At 31.8% G+C, this 18,392-nt stretch overlaps 1 protein-coding gene across 1 annotated transcript; it reads right to left on the reverse strand.

Annotated features, from left to right (window-relative positions):
- Nucleotides 1-750: 750 nt before the first annotated feature.
- On the reverse strand, nt 751-3,098 carry LOC124821156 (aspartic proteinase nepenthesin-2). The gene has a single exon (XM_047293014.2). It carries the CDS (start codon nt 2,692-2,694, stop codon nt 1,024-1,026), a length of 1,671 nt encoding a protein of 556 aa, XP_047148970.2. The 5' UTR covers nt 2,695-3,098; the 3' UTR covers nt 751-1,023.
- Between the last annotated feature and the right edge of the window lie 15,294 nt (nt 3,099-18,392).

Below are 18,392 nucleotides of genomic sequence, written 5' to 3' on the forward strand. Positions count from 1 at the left end.
TGGTTTTAACTAGTCATACAAATTGAAGTTTCCATTCAAACTTTATATAGATGGAGCACTGTTCTATCAATACTAGTATTCAGAATCATTTAACAGGAAGAAAGGTATATGAAGAAGTAACATCACTAAAATTTAAATTGGATAGGAAGAAAAAAAATTACATTAATAAATTTTAAAATAGATAGGCAAAGAAAAAATACATTTATAAAATTTAAAATAGATAGGCCTGTGTTATTTTCTTAGGGTACCCTGAAATTCCCAAACACAATAAATAAAGGAAGATGGCAAAATGTATGATAAAGAGATACCTACCAACAAAGCTGACCTAGTCTTTGTTTGCATGCTCATTTTCTTTGTTTTTGTTAAACAATTGTGCCACATACCTAACAGAGGAGCCATTGAATAATATATTGTATTGCTGGCTGATATTGGAAACAACCATATTCCCTTTGACCAGTTATTCAAGAAAAAAAAAAACAGAGGGAGAATTTAAAACAAAGATTATAGAGAAAAGAAATGTATTGATAAAAATAAATGGTAAAAAAAAAAGAGAGTAGAATACTAGAAAATATTGCAGCAAATCATTGCTTGAAATATAGAATACAGACATAACATAGAAATTGTTGGTATTGCCAGTTAGTGAAATTATGAACCATGTTTCTTGTAAACTGATTTAAGGAGCAATTTTGCTTCAGGGAATGGGTAAACAAAAAGAAAACAAAAGTTGGCAGTCAGAGATACAATATCATATTGAATTGAGAGGGACAAGAAACTCAAAATTGAAGCAGTTAAATGTGTACAAAACAATGAAGCATTTATGTTTGTAATGTCCTTGTTCCTGTAAATTACCTAGGACTAGTACTATACCACCTGAAGAAACAAAACCTGATTTTCTTTTCTGTCTTCTGTGTATATCACTTTCTAGTGTCCATCAATGGGAAAACCCAATGAAAAGAAAAAAAATCAACCCCAAGAATTGCCATGTTCATCCTATACATTTTGTTTTCCACCACTAACAAGATGTCAAACATCAGCACAGTTCATTGGTGCATATCCAAGTCTTGATTTCTGCACATCATACAGTATGTGAAAATTCTGCTGCTGATAGTTTCCGATTATGGAAAGTGCAGACCTGGGAGTCCCCAAAATAGCCAAGCAAACGACATCTTCAGGTTGAATCTGGATGAAGTAATTCTCCACAGGGAAATCCCAGACAGCTCCATCAGCAAACAAGATTGTAAATTCTGGCAGCTCAATTTTCTCAACTCCAGAAACATTGTAGCATGGCTTTAGAGGGGGAAACGTTTCAACGAGTTGATAGCCCTTGATTTTCCTCATGAATGCCTCCTTGATTGTATCATAAGCAGGTTCAGCAAAGTAAGTCAAAGTGGTGCCAGAATCAATAATTGTACCTCCACCACCTTGTGCTGTCAAATGCCAAGTGTCCTCTGGAATCTTCAGCACCTCACCACCAACCATGATAGACTTTATCTGAACATAGTAAAATGTGTCAACAGGATTCTCTTTGCCACCAACAAAAGAAGTGAAATTCAAATTGGGGTGGCTGAGTAGCTCCTTGTCCTCACCAAGTATCAACTTGCTACTAACACTTGAATTGCTGTTTCTATCCACAAGGCAATAGGAAAAGGAATGACCATAAAGGGATTGTAGCTGAGTAGCAAATGACAATGGCCCTCTCCCCAAGCCTAGTAATCCAGCAGCCCCATGGAAAAGTCCTCTATTCCAATGGCCACAACCAAACATGACATTCTCAACAAGCTTCAGTTCAGACTTTCCCTTAGGGGTGGTGAGATTCACAGTGAAAGTTTCAATTGCCAAATCCCCAGTTGTGTTGGAACTATCCCCATACCAATAGAAGTATGGACAGCTTTGAGTCTCAGCCTTGCAAGGCTGAGGAGGGTCTGGGGATGACACCAATTGGCACCTTGGATCATGACAAGTTATATTCTTAAAAGAACTAGAATCCTTAGGATCATAATACGGTCCATTTTGCTCAAAACAAGCATAACAAGGAACACATTGAATCCAATTAAGATCACTACCAGTATCAAGTATCAGAGAAAAATGCTTAGGAGGTGTGCCAACAAACACATCCATGAAGTACTCACCAGAGCCAAGACTCACCCCTGACTCCAAGGTTGCTACAAGCTGACCGGAGAAATACTCCGGCGTGGCCGCCGGAGCAGCCACCTCCGGCTTGTAGAACTTCTTTGATTGCTCCTGTGCTTTCTCCAGCCTTGAAATTGTGTTTTGGTTCTTCTTCTCTATGACCCTTCTCCAAAGGGTCTGAATTCTCTTCAAGTCTCTCACTGTAGAATCAACCACAGACTTTTTAGGCTCAGCGTCTTTGCTCTCTGAGTGGTGTCTCAAATTGAGTTTCACAGATTGCTTGTGCTGTCCTGCTGCCACAGAGGGTTCTCCGTTTTCACCATCAGTGCCTTCATTGGATACCAAGGTTGCTGCAGAAGACTCAAATTTCTCTGACTTTGAGAAACTACACCCAGTTTCCGTGGATGAAGAATCAGCATTGAAGTGTGCATGATCAGGAAACTTGACTGCCGCAAGAGAAGATCCATTGAGATCATTCTGATTGAGATGCTCAAAAATGGATTCCACAGTGCAGGAGTTGTGTAACACAAGGAGAACCAGAAAGAGAGAAAGCCTCAAAACCATATTTATGAAGTCCTATGATGGTAGTACCAACATCAAACACCTTGTGGAATTTCAGAGTGGAAGTGGAAAACTTCAAAACCCAGAAAAAGAGCAAAACTTTACAACAACCTCTGAGCTTACAAAAGAGAAGAATGAAAGAATAAAATTCTAAGGCAAATGAAAATAGCAAAAAGATGAAAGCTTTGAAGGCAAAAGAGTAAGAGAGAAAAGTGCAGAAGGAAAGAGGAAGAGGGCAATTTAGGCTTGGGTGGGGGTGACTCTGTCAAGAACAAGTGTGAAACACCAAAAACGCGGTTTGATTAGCATAGCATAGATAAATAAACTCATCAATTCCAAGGTACACATAACAAAAATGAATTTTAAATGAGAATATATATAACAGGTGGTGTTCCTCTTGCAGGGTATTTTCCTCTCAGTTTCCTACTTCATGGGTATGTTTTTCCATTAATTCTATGGTGTGATGGTGCAGACCCATGTCACATATTTAATACTTTACGTATGGAACATGTTACGGAGGAAAATTATCTTTCACAGATCTACATAAATTAATGCAACAAATAATAGAGAATCAAAAGTTAATAACTTTAAATTATGTGGGAATTGATTTTCAAACATGAAATTTGATATTAAATTCTTGTTTACTTATAACTAAGAAATTTAAAATTACATTATAAAACGTTATATATATATATATATAAATTTCTTATTAATGTCTTAATAAATTATAACTTTTTTAATAAATGTTTATTGCTAAAGGTAAGTTATTGAATAGAAAAATAAGAAAAATATATGAAATTATTTATTAAAATTAATTTAAATATTTTGATTATCTTAATTAAACATTTTACTTTGATTAGTAAACTAACTGTATTTAATAATAAAGATTAAAAATGCAAGAATTTTTTAAAAAATTATAAAAATAAAATAAAACCAAACAAGTTATACGTTTACAATAATTAAAAATATTATTTTAAAAAAAATGAAGAAACTAAAATAAATAAATCTGGAATACAAGTTTACTCAATTGTTATATTTTAATATATTTTAAGAAAATTTACAAAAATAATACTTTATAGAAAAGCTGATGGTACCCTGTTTTAAGGATACTTTTACTGAAATCAACCCTTCTTAAGAATAAGACCACTTTCGAATCACATTAAGTCAATAATGAAAAGTATTAAAATCATATAAAAATGGGTTAGAATAACATCTTTCACACATGAATTGCCCTATGATTCTCTGATAATAATTTATAGAAGATGTTCTTAAGAGAAATATTCGAATTAAAGTAATACTTTTAATAAAAAATCTTATTAGATATGTATATGTCTTATCCACATGGACTGGAAGTACAAAAGTCAAAGTGGGAAAATGGAATTTTGCGAAGCAATGTTGGAAGTTATGAAGTGTGTGTGGTGGTCGTTGGTCAGAGTTTGTGAACCTAATGTGTTGCTGTCCCATGACACGACCAAACGTGGAATCAGAGAGAGAGAGAAAGAAAGAACCCACCTTTCTCTTTATTTTCCTATCATAATTTCATCCACTTAATACAAATTTTCTATCTAATAAATAATGTTTTAAACAGGGAGTTACATTTTCTTATTTAAATTAAAATACAGTCAAATAATTTTGAAGATAGAAATATGTTTCTAAAGTTTTTGCATCTCATTTCATTGAAAAGGTTAGTAATATTTAGTTATTGAAATGAATTAGGTTTGTTATAACATTTTGATATTTTTATTCAAACGAAAATAGGACATAAGTTCATATCTTATTTTCGTTTTTATTTTTATTCGAGTAAAAATAGAATTCAAAATCCATTTTGTTTTCAATCCTATTTTTGATAAAAAAAAAAACTTTTCATTCAAACAAAAATAGTATTACAATTAAACTTTTGTTTCGACCAGATTTTCACTTATATAAATAAATTTTCACTCAAGAGAATTTTCGAAAATTTCACATAAGATTATTTTTTTTTTTCTCTTCTTGAATAGTGGTGAAATTTTTTATTTTAAAGAGGTGCAAAATTAACATCCAAAGAGGATCATAATTTTATTTGTGATTTATTTTTGCAAACATTTATATTTATATAGATATTTATATTTAGTGTATATTTAAATTATATTTTGAAGGAATGTGTTTTATTTTACTACACCCATAATAATCAAATCAAAAACTCAAATCGTACCTATTCCAAGATTCAAATAAAACGCAACTCATCAATTATATTCGAATAAATGAATAATCATATTAAAATATGTAATAATTAATACTTAAAACAACAAATCAATAAAAAAATATCAAGAAATATTCATGAACTTACTCTTATATTTAACATATGCTTTCAATAATCATTTTTAAAATACATAATTACTTACGCTTAGATTATATGTTGAATGATGTTTAATAGACATTTAGGTAATGTCACACCATAAGTAGGGTGTTACAAAAAAATCAAATTTATTTACAATTCAATTTATTCTTGATACAAGATCTCAAAAGTTTTTATTATTAACTAAAATTTATTGAAAATAATACATTTCACTTCAAATTTAACTATTTTCTCTCTCATAATTTAAGAGTTAATAAATTAAAATTGGTGATTCTTAACAAATTTTAATGAATTTTATATTGTATTATAATTTCTACTTGACCATTAATTAATTCATTTATTTTAATTTTGAATAGATGGAGCTTATATTAAATAAATTATCCAATTAAATTTTTGAATAAGATAGATACAAAATATACACGTACTATTTACGACATATTACATACATTCTTCTTAAAACCATTATCACTATTATTATTTTCCTCGTTTTGAAAATGAGTTGAAAATTTATTAATGACTAACACTAAATATGGGACCAACTAAATTGTTATCTCAATACTCTAGAAAAATGAAAATTAGTACATTGAAATTCAACCCAAAAATAGGTGAGCCTTCATTATCAATTTGCAAACTTCTATAAGACTACGCAACTTATTAGAATTCAAGTCAACCTTCTTTTTTTATATTTAGTTTGATTCTCAACAATCCGAACCCTTTATAGATTGGAAGTTTAATTTTATTGAAGTTCGTGAAATGGAAATTTCTTCACGTGATCACGAGAAATTCTACAACATGTATCTAGTGATGAAGGATGAACATAACCTAAGCACACGTTTTAGCCTTTATTTTTTAAAAGACCAGATAATACGTTTAGAAGAATTTTTTTTTTTAAATAACAAACATAACAATTGTTGGTTATATTGAATATATAATTTAGAATATTACTCTCTATTTATGCATAAAATTTATCATTTTTTAAACATTTTCACTTAAGTAAATTTTGTATTACTTCTTTTTTCAAATTTCAAGTTCTCTTTTAATGTTTTGGTTGTATGTAAGAGTTTTTCTTTTGAGATGAGAGTTGAATAGCTTAATCTTTACTAGATTAAGATTTTAATATGTTTCGTTTGTAAATTAGATATCCTACACTAAAGTTGTGATTTCTCTTTTTTTTAAGCTTTTGAAACAACTCTTTAATAAACACATTAATTAAGGTAAGAAGAATTATTTTGAGGCATTGCTAATATATTGGATATCATATATTTTACACTATTTGGTGGTAAAATATTCTATTAGGTTAAACTGAAATTGAAATTTAATTTGTATTGAATATTTTACTGTATACAAGCCACACCCCATAAATGATTATTATTTGTTAGGTCGATTTAGTAGAGCAAAATCATGTAGAATTGTACTCCAAAAGGGAATATTATTATTTTTGTTTCATAAATTCTACTACCCATGCAGCTCTAATTAATTGAATTAATTAAAACATTTATAATTATAATATTTAGGCTGAAGTGATGCAATTGGGGTCAAATTTTATGTCTTTATAATCTCTTTTTTTTTATCAATAATATAATAGGCAGATTAACAATGACAGAGGGGTGTCTAACCCTTTTACAACTAGAAAACCAAACACATACATAAAATGGTTATGTTGTATTTGTGTACTTAATACATAAATATTAGATAACAATCCTTAAGATAACAGAACATGTACTTTATAACTCTAAGTATAACACATATGTTATCTTTGGTAACTATATTTACTGTTACTTCCTTTTATATGTTCAACCTTTGTTGACACTATTCAAACTTTGTTTGCCATTATGATCAATAATAAATCTTCTCTTTATTGTCTGTTTTTCACTTCTAACATTGTTCTTCATCCAAAATAAGTCAACGCTAACAATTCTACTCTTCTGTCCCACTCCCTCTTCTATCATTATATACAAAACCATTGTTTAGTAAAAAAATCTAATTGTTTTGGTAATTCTCAAGTTCCATTCACACACGTGGTGTTGAGGTTGTTTATGACATGCATGACTTCATATAGCATCGTTATATAAATTAGTGGCAATTTAAGACATTTATTTTGTTAATACAATTGTAACAAGATTTTAACTTTTTTATCACATCAATTTTTTTCTTCTAAATACACGTTCATATTCATTCCGTTACATATAATAGTCTTAAATAGTTCAAGGATCGATACTAAAAATAGTTTAAATACTTCTTTCTCCTTTAATCTTCAAAGGTACTTTTTATGGACAAAATCATGACAAAGTTTCAAACTTTAAAATAAATAATATCTCAAATGTGGTAATTGACCTTAACGATATGAACTTTTGAAATCAAAACATTAGTCTCGTCTGTGGGAAGAGAGGCTTGTTCTAGTACACCCAATAGTCTCACATTACTTAAGAGTCAAGACCAAAAGTTGTTTAAATATTTATTCCTCCTTCCACCCTTCGAACACCTTTTAACACTAGTGCAAAAATAACATTTAATGTCACATGTTTAATGTGTAATGCAACATAATCCAACATAAAAAATGACTAGTGACAATTTTGTAAATAAAACGGCATAGACGTTAAATGTTGTTTAGATGTCGACTCCCTCAACGTCAAACGTTAAATGGTCTGTACCTAGAATTGAAAAGTCATTATTTTATAGAATTTGGACGTCGGCTACAGGTCCCACGACATCTAATTTGAAATAGACATTGGCTCCCCTCATCACAAACATCAAAAAGGTGTGAAATTATCTCATTTTAGGAGCTAATATTAATTTTTTTTACCACTTAGACGTTGACAGGGAAGAGGGGCTAACGTCTTAGAGAAATTTGATGTCGGCTAGGAGGGGGCCAATGTCAAATACCCTACATTTTCACCCATTCCAGAACGCGAGCACCAGTTACGCGCGTTCATCTTCTTCCTTTTCTTCTCTTGTTCGCCATTAACGTTCAGGTAAGGTTTCTTCCACTTTGCACCATTTAAAATCATTTTGCATCGATTATATTACATTTGGAACCATTTTCTTTCATTTGCACTGATTAAAATTTGTTTTCATTAGCTTTTGATGCAGTTCTTGGACGCGAGTTCTTAAACCTTGGCGATGATGTTTTCCCTCTTCATTACTTGTGTCCATTCTGCATTGCTTTATGCCCATTCTCTTTTGATGATTTTCATATTCAACCCTTCAAGAAGGTTAGTATTTTGGTTAGTATTTTGAATTGTTTTTTAGATTGTTTGGTATTATAATGACTTGAAACGCATAATATATATAATCTTGTGATGTGCTGAGAACATTTTCTAATTTTGAGGTGTGATTTTATTGCAAAAACAAATTTATTTATTTAAAAAAAAACAAATGAGACGTCGATTAATGTCAAAAATCCATGATAATCTAGTTACAATTAAAAACTGGGTATGAAAACACATAGTACATAATATTTCCTTCTATATTTATAAAAATGAATACAAAGACAAATGAGAGCACAAATAATGAGTTTGTGTTTAACTTCATTTTTTAGAACAAAAGAAAATATATGAAAATGAGAGTGAGAGATGTGGACAATACGTGGACAACTCAAAAAACGAAAGAAAAAAAAAAATCTTAATATTTTTATTCTTTATTTATATTGAATTTTATGTTTTATTATTTACTAAAATTAAATGTTGTGTTTTACAAAAGAAAAAAAAATACTCAAACTTAATTTTCATCAATTCCCAATATATATTATATATAATTTTAAAAAAATCAAATATATATTATATAATTTTAAAAAAAAATCAAATATATACCTTAAAAAATTTCAAAACAATTTTCTCCTTGTTATCTTTAATTTATGTATAATATTATGTACATATTTAACAATATCAAATAATCAATTATTTCAAATAATAATTGATTATGTTGGATATTCATAAAAAGATATTAATTTCTAAACAATCAATTATGTTTATTAATAACCAATTATGTTGATTTATATTAGTTTTTGAATTACAAGAATAATATATTGATTATAATTAAACATAATCCATTATATTAATGTGTAACTTCAAAATCTATTTAAAAAGAAAAATACAATTTTTACACTAGATAGGAAGAAAAACATACAAAATATTAATACAACTATCAAAGTAATCACTATACCAACATAATATATGTAAAATGTTACAAACTACTAAAGAAGTCTTTCAAAAGATAGACTATACAAGAACATATAAACTTAAACATAAAAGATCATTTGATGACATCATTTGTCTCCACTAACGACATAGTTGCACCTGACTCATCCTCTACTCACATCAAATAGATGATCATTGCAAGAAAAAGAAACAACACAAAAAGAAAAGAAAGAAGGGTAAGTGATACGTTGTCGTTGAAGCTATCAAATTAACACTACTTTTCAAGACAACTTCAGTATCGCTAAGTCAATAGTCAAGAAAGTAGATAGGGTTAAAGTAACCCTGACTCGTTTCCCAACGAATACGAAATTGCTTTTCAATATTTGAATCTTATGAATGAATGCAATGCTCAAGAATAAAAGTGAGAAGCTATGCTAATGGAATTAATGTTTGAAGAACAAAGAGGAAACTTAGAAACAATTATGATTAAATAGGCTAATTCCACTGTTTTTTCAAGATAGATTATTCATCGGTTATCCATATATCATTGTTCAATTGATTATTGGTCAAGTTTCAAATTAATTAAAGTACATTCTTAATTAATTTGAGGGCGATCATGCAATTAACCAAAGTAGATTCTTAATCAAATGCAAGACCTTTCTAGATTATTCACAATGAATTCAACCAAAGTACATTCTCAATCAAATCCTATTGTGTTTAATCATGCCTATTCTTAAATCTCCTAACCAAATTAAAAGCTAATTAATCAAAGTAAATTCTCAATTAGTTATAGTTGAAACTATTACCACCAATCAAAGTACATTCTCAATTGATATCAAAAACCTATTTAATCATATGAAAGTTCCTAAATTTAATCAAAGTAGATTCTCAATCAAACTTAGAAACCCTTGAACTCATATGATTAATATGCATCTAGATTCAAACACCTTATGATGCAAAAATCATTACTTTTAATATGATTGAGACATGAAAGACATAGAAGAAGGAAACTCAAATCAATAATCGAAAGAAACAATTGCATTAATTTAACTTAACCTCGGAATCCATAATGAAATTACATTGGAATAGCCCTAGGAGCTTAGCCCTCCATGAATGGAGTAGAATACATGATAAAAGTGAGAGGAGTGGTGGATGATGGCTTCTAGTGGGGGAGTTTAAGAATGAATGAGTTGTGCCTCCCCTGAGTCTCTTTATATAGGCTTGATTGGGCTTAGACTCTGCATCTTCTATTGATTAGATATTTTATCTTATATCTAATATCTTTGAAATATTTAACAGATTTAATGAGTTTTTGAGAATATTTGATAATATTTTTTCTAGATTCAAAAAGATTTGGTAAATATTATCTTTTGATTTTTATTGATATAGTTAAATAAGGTAATTATTTAACAATATCAAATTAAATATCTTAAGATATATTTTCTCCAAATTATCTTTTAAAATAAACTTGCCCAAAATTACATTTCAACTCTATTTATTTTATTCAAAATTGGACAGAAGTCCAAAAGTTTCTTCTAATTTCACTTTAGCCTTTTCCTTCTTTTCAGAATTGGAATTCAAACTTTAATTTCAGCTGCATCGACAAACATTAGACTATTCAAAATAATTTATGCAACTAAAATAACATTTTAAGCCTCTTTAATTCCCAAACCCAATAAAGCCAGTCATCACAAATCTTATTTTAAATCAATCATTTAAGCACAAGAATCTAATAAAAAATTTGAATGTTAAACCATAAATGTGGTCATAAATATGCACGCATCACACCCCCACACTTATCCTTTTGCACTCCTGGGAAAAATTGACTAATTTCAAGACTTTGTTCTAGGTCATTTTATTCCATATTTGCATTTAGATCAAAAGAATGAACAACACCACATATAGATCAATCATCTAGAGATCACTTTGTTATGGACATGCAAATGAAATCACTCTATTCTTCACACATGAGTTGAGCTTTTGAATTCCCAAGAAAATAAAATATGAAAGATAACACTCAAGTCAAACTGTATTTATTTCTCTTCAACTCTCTCAAGTGTCTTTGGCTTGTGTTTACACTCAAAATACCCATGTAAGTAGACACCCTTGATATTTAACAAGACTTTAACATTCACATACTTAAGAAAACATGCAATTATTGATCATGAGAGCTTTTTAAAGGTTATATTGAGGCCAAGGCAAAGGTAGGAATATTTTTGGAATTTCTGAGTTTTTGAAATTGATATAGAAAGAGTAATGACACTTGATTTCAAAAACAACTTTATTATTTGTTTCTCTTTTGAGGAAGATTTTTTTTTCTCTATTTTTTCTTTTCTTTTTCCCTTTTTTTTTCAAAACTTTGACTTTTCATCTTCCTGTTTGCCAATCTTATTATTTTGTGGGTGAGTTAATCACCCACACACTTATTCACCCCTTACTTCTAACAAAATCCATTACTCTTTCTTCTTTCCTAAGGTAAAGAACATATGAATTTTCTTCTTTTCTCATTTGACAATGACTGAAAACAAGGAAAATAGTTTTGAGGCTCAAAGGGTTTTTCAATGGATTAATGTTAGAACAAGTTTATTTGGCCAAGTAACTAAAACAAGAAATGTCTCAATCATATCAAATTATGCATATTCACCTGAATCGCAAAACACAAAATCAAGTTAAATATTAGAGTATCAACAAAACATGGTCAAATCACTCAAGAAAAATAGGTATAACACATGATGGTCCATCCTTATCATTAGGCCCAAAACTCACATGGTTCAAATTTCTTTCACAAAAGATTAATCAATAAATTTTCAAGTCAACTCAATCAACAAATCATAAAAGTAATCTACTCATATCAACATGACTCATTTTTTTTCTCTTGAATTCATGATCATCCCAATTACTAATTCAAACTCTCAAATCCATTGCAAATATTTATTTTCAAAAGCAAACAAAATAGGGAACAAAGTAAATTGTTTCCCCAAATCCCCACACTTAAATTATGCATTGTCCTTAATGTATGCCTTTTATATAGAATGCAAAGAAAAAGTATGAGGATACTTACCTCCTTCATGGTGGAAGGAATGCTAGTAGGACTTAATCGAAAAAGTCATCCTACATCGGAATGTTATCTTTTCCCTTTTCAATCCTACTAAGATGGTCAACTACTAAATTATGTGCCCCACTTCTGTCCTAAATAGGAGTCAACTTGTCCTTCTCATTCTTGACCATTGTGATTCCATATTTCTTGGAAACCACATGTATATGACTCACCCAAGTACTGTTAGAATTGGGGTATATAATACCTGTTTCTAGCAACTTGGTGTCTAATAACGGTTGAAAATACCGTTATATGTGATGTAATTTTGATACTAAATGCACCCTTTTCTGTTTAAGAACTTGCTTGGAATCATGTTTTTCTATTAAGTTGTGTGAATAAGAGAGTTGAGGTTGAATTTAAGGAATTTATGACTAAATCCCCTTGTTTTGGCAGGAAATGAGATAATACGAAAAGTAGAGATGAAGTGCCAAGGAGATGGAGCTAAGAAAGGCCTGGAAAAGCACCGAAAGGGAGGAATGCTTGAAGCTTGGGCGCCCTTTTTAGAGGCTTAAGCGCAAAAGAGTATCGTTCACTGCCCGGGCGCCCCTTTTAGGCACTTGAGCGTGAGAAGCACGAAGCTTGAGCGCCCTTTTAGAGGCTTAAGCGCAAAAACGTGTCACTCACCGCCCGGGCGCCCCTTTTGGAAGCTTGAGCACCCTTTGTGAGGCTTAAGCGCCGGGAACCACCTCTCACCGCCTGGGCGCCCTAAGTGGGGCGCTTGAGCACCGACGACATGGGCTTGGGCCTTGTTTCTGTTATGTTTTCACTCTATTTAAAGGACCTAAGCATCCTAGGTTTTGTATCTTTTGCTGGAGGAGCGTAGCAGCACATTCTTTCACTCTCTGGAGGCAAATTTGGATGCGGGAGCTTCCATCTTCTACTTTTAGGGTTTTTCTATCTCATTCTTCTCCATTGTTCATCTAGTTTCACCATGTCTATGGTGAACTAAACTCTATTTGTTGTTGGGGGATGATGTAACCTTGTGAACTCTCATGTATTTCAATTGATTCTTAATAACATATGTTTTTTCATTAATTGTTAGAGTAATTCATCTGTGATTATTGCATGCTTTGTTTAACCCATTCATAGCGTGGTGTATGAATTGCATGAGTGTCGGGAGGTTCCTTATAATTCAGGTTGTTGAATTACTCCCAAGAGTAATATTTCTCAGGGATGAGGGTATGAGTTTTGGTCGTCTTAAAGCTCTTGATCTTCACATTTAATTACTAGGAATGATAGGAATTGCATGAATTGGTGATTAAGGACAGACTTATTTTGTTGAGGGATCGGGTTTAAGTGATTTAGTGAGTAACATTAACATTAATGCATAAAGAAGAATTCTTACATACATGAGAGGGAACTTGGTGAAATCTAACCCCAACAACATACTCATCTCATATTAAAAACAACATTCGTTCATCACTGTGTTATTCTGCTATTGATCAAATTGCATTCATATTTAATTTTTTGTTTTTGCATTTGAAACCAATGATCTCGTTTTCTTTAAGTCTTAATTAATCAAGTTATCACACCAGTGTCTAGTGCCGAGAGTCCTTTGGGATACGATACTTGGTCTTACCATTTTATATTACTTGTGCGATTCGGTACACTTGTCGATCCGTCAACAGTGTCCTCTTCCTTTACAACCTCCATCAGTTGAGGTTTCAGTCTTCTTTCAGGTTGTCTCACTGGTTTAGCCTCCTCCCCCAAAACTATTCTATGCATGCAAAAAGAAGGGCTAATACCAGGAATATTTGTTAAAGTCGAGCCTATTGCTTTCTTGTGATCTATGATAACCTGTAATAGTTGTTTTTCCTGCTCATCAGTAAGTAGTGCAGATATAATAATAGGGAGTTTCTCATCCTTCTCAAGATAAGCATATTTCAAATGAGATGGTAAAGGTTTCAACTCCAAAATGGGTGGTTGTACCATAGATGGCAACATTTTACTACCTAAGGTAATCGTAACCACCTCAACATTACACTCGAACGCCACAGAGGTGTCATCTATTAACATCACGTCCTCAATATCACTTAATAACTCAATACAAAACAAAGAATGATCTTTAATCGGGTGCCTCCCAGCTTCCAACACGTTAAAGCACACTTTCTCGTCTCCTATCTCCATTGTTAATGATCCTGCATGCACATCTATCTTCGTTTGTGCTGTCATCATGAAGGGTCTTCCAAAGATAATAGTTGTTGGACTGATTCCTTCATCATCCTTCATATCCAAGATATAAAAATCTGTAGGAAAAATTAACTTGTCTACTCGGACAAGCATGTCCTCAAGCACACCTGCAGGGTTAACTGTTCTATGGTTGGCCAGTTAAATGACCACACCAGTAGTCTTAAAAGGTCCCAAAGATAGAGAAGTAAACACTGAAAAAGGCATTACATTTATGGAAGCTCCGAAATCTAGTATGGCATTGTCAAACTTTGAATTTCCAAATACACAAGTGTCAATACCAAATTTCGTCCGGATTGATTTTTGGCTTTATTGTAGTCTATTATATTATTTACTTATTTTTATGTTTTATTTTTATCTTTTATTTTCGTTTTTTATCTTTTATTTATTTATTGATTGTTATTTATTTATTTATTTCTTTTCTCATTATTTATTTTTATTATTATTATTATTTTTGTATTATACTAGTTTTATTTACATATATTATCTTATTTTTCTCCATATATGTGTATATATATTTTTCTTACATTTTTATTATTTTATTTTTATTTTAATATATTTTTATTTTATTTTATTTTATTTTATTTTATTTATTTTATTTATTTTATTTTATTTTCATCTTTCGTTTTACCTATTTAAAGTTTATTTTGCTTAATATAATTAATACGGTTAAAAAAAAAAGAAGAAGAAAAAAAGATATGAGAAAAGAGAGAATGTTTTCGGGTTGGGGGACAAAAACAGTGTGTGTGCTGGAGGGGGAGAGGCAGAAACGGTTTTCTGCAGAGAGCGAGTGGTGGCAGAGGCGTTAGGGGCGTACGAAATTGGTACAAGGTAATTTGACGCATACGGAGTGGCAGAAGAAAAAAAGCACAGAAAAGCAAGGGGGCCTTCATCTTCGTGGATCATCCATTGCTGAGGGGGAGATTATTCACAAAAAAAAGAGACGAGAGTGCAAGGGTTGGAAGAGAGGAGGAAAGGTGGAAGCAAGTCCACAGTAGAGGAAGGAGGGGGCTACTCGTTCATTGAAGGTAAGTATCCCTAACTTATATTAGCTGCATCCATAGCCATTACTGATGTACGAATTTTCGGTTATTGTTTCATTCACTGTTTCATTCACTTCCCCCCAATATCACCCCTTATTCACGCTCGCCTCACCTTAATGCGAGTTGAGTCGGCCCATTGTCTTCCTTCGGTTTCTGACCGAATAGACTGCTACTCGTAGAGCTTTTGCTCCAGCTTCTATTTGCATCTGCATCATCAACAAAAGCACACTTCACTTTCTTCATTCTCTCCCATCATCTTCAACCCATGTACTTCAAGCCTTTGCTCTTTCTCTGCCAACGCCGCTTAACCTCTGAATAACCGGACCCGTTGGAGCTCACCTCATCACTATGTTACGAAGTGGTCTGGCCACAACGGTTCGAGCTCTCGGCTATCTCTAGCGAGTTCACCACTCCAACACCATAAACATGGCTTTGCTGTATCCCTTCACCCGAAAAGCAGAAAATCAAATACAGTAACCACAAACTAAGTCAGACCATGAAACTATGCCTCTTTCCATCTCCAACCATCAAATGAATTTGAATGTAGAATGGTTACTCACCAGAAAATCATATAACAGAAAGAAAATAACCGAACAATGGTTTCATCTTCACTGACTCATCCCCTCCTCCCTCGTTCCCTCCATCACCATAGCTGTATTCACACTCACGGCTATCACCATCCCCGTTCCCAACCAAACAAAGACAAAGTATATTACAGAGGCATGCAGAGGTAGAAGACGGTGGTTCGGTGGTTTTGGGAAAATCCTTAAGGCACGGAGAAGTCGATGGTAATTTGGGAATCGTTTAGGTTGTTTCTTATAGGTTTGGCGTGGTTCACGGTTGTCGGAGGCTGAGTTGCCTGGTAATGGGTAAATGTTGAAGGCAGAGAGGAGGGTCCGGTGGTTGAGGATGATGATGATGATGGGTGTCGTTGGACTCGAAGGAATCAGAGATGAAGGCGGAGGGAAACCCTTCCTTGGGGTCACCGTTTTCGAAAGGAGAAGGAGGTGGCCTGGTGCGTTAGCTCGGACGACGGCTCCGGCGACATGAATCTTTACTGGCGACGCCATGGAAGGTGTAAGACCCATAAAAATATATATATATATATATATATATATATATATTTCTAATAGTAATTTTTAGCATTTTATTAGTAATAATAATTTTAATGGATAGAAAAATGTATATTTTTGGATATAAAATTATAGTAATTCTAGAGGGAGAGCTTCAAAATTTTGATAACTTATTTAGGATTTTTTTTTAGAAAAGTGAATAGTGAATAGTAAATAGTAAATAGTAAATAGTGAATAGTGAATGGTGAATGGTAAAAAAAAAAAAATATTAAAATAATTTGTGGAAGAGAACACTCCACGTAGAATTAATCATTCAGAGATAAGAATGGTGAATAAAAAAATAATTTTTGAATAGTAAAAATGAATAGTAAAAGTGAATAGTAAAAATGAATAGTAAAAATGAATAGTAAAATTTTTGGCTATAAATAGCCAAGGGGGGAGGCTGAAGATTTACACCAAAATTCTAGAGAAATTGTGAGAGAAGAGAGTTGGAGGAAATTCTAGTTGAAGAGGGGAAATTCTGGAAGTTTCCGGAGAACGGTTTGAGAAGAGGAAACTAAGTCTGGAATAGAGGTAAGGGGAGCTACTTTGAGTAATTCCTTTTATATTATCTTGAGTCTTGAATATGCTATATTTTGCTTTTGTTTGATCTTAAATCTTGAATATGGAATATTTTGTTTATGTATGATCTTGAATTTAAATGAGAGTATGCTTTTGTGTTGATATCCGAGTGTGATAGTTGTAAATTGTGATGTTGAATATGTTATGCCATTTGTATGTTATTAGTTGTTTATTTTTGTAATTTGGAAGGATTAGAAATTGTCTAACCGGCTCTGCCAGATTCAATTTCTTGTTTCCCCAAACATTTTATTGTTTTCCTTATTTATTTTTATTGTAGTTTGGAAGGATTAGAAATTGTCTAACCGGCTCTGCCAGATTCAATTTCTTGATTCCCCAAATTTTTTTTATTTCTTTCCTTACTTATTTTATTACATTTTTGGAAGGATTAGAAGTTGTCTAACCGGCTCTGCCAGATTCAACTTCCTGTTTCCCCAAACTATTTATTGCTTTACTTATTTATTTTATTGCAATTTTTGGAAGGATTAGAAGTTGTCTAACCGGCTCTGCCAGATTCAACTTCTTATTTCCCCAGACATGTATTGTTCTTGTTATTTAATTATATCGTATTGTTGGATGGATTAGAAGTTGTCTAACCGGCTCTGCCAGATTCAACTTCTTATTTCCCCAAACATGTATTGTTCTTGTTATTTAATTATATTGTATTGTTGGATGGATTAGAAGTTGTCTAACCGGCTCTGCCAGATTCAACTTCTTGTTTCCCCATAAAATTTTATATTAAGATTATTTTTATGATTGTCAAATATTGTATTCTTCTATGACCATTTATAGTAATATTTTATTATTGTTAATTATTTATAATTATCTTGTATGAATTCTATTATGGATGTTTATTGTGATGAATTTATTGAATGAGTTTGTTGACTGAAATTGATCTTGTTGGAAGGTTTGGAGAAAGGGTTCTGTAATAACTTGTACATGGGTATTAAATATACAGATACTGTTGGAGGTTGTTGTGAGAGGAAGTAAAATATTAAAATTAGGTATTTTAGATTTAGAGCATAAGAGAACAAGGTAGATAAATTAAATAAATAAATTGTAAATTATTAAGGGCCTCCCTTTGTTGGTAGGATAGAGGAACCTTAAAAACCTGAGTTGGCACATCCCTGATCATAGAGCAGCCCTGGCCTGGTCCAGTCAGTTGTGACTAGTCATATGTGCTGGCGTCGAAGGTGAGTTTGATGCGTTCAG

Source organism: Vigna umbellata, chromosome 5 (assembly GCF_029865625.1).
Source record: "Vigna umbellata cultivar VRB3 chromosome 5, Vumbellata_1.0, whole genome shotgun sequence".
Taxonomy (NCBI): Eukaryota; Viridiplantae; Streptophyta; class Magnoliopsida; order Fabales; family Fabaceae; genus Vigna; species Vigna umbellata.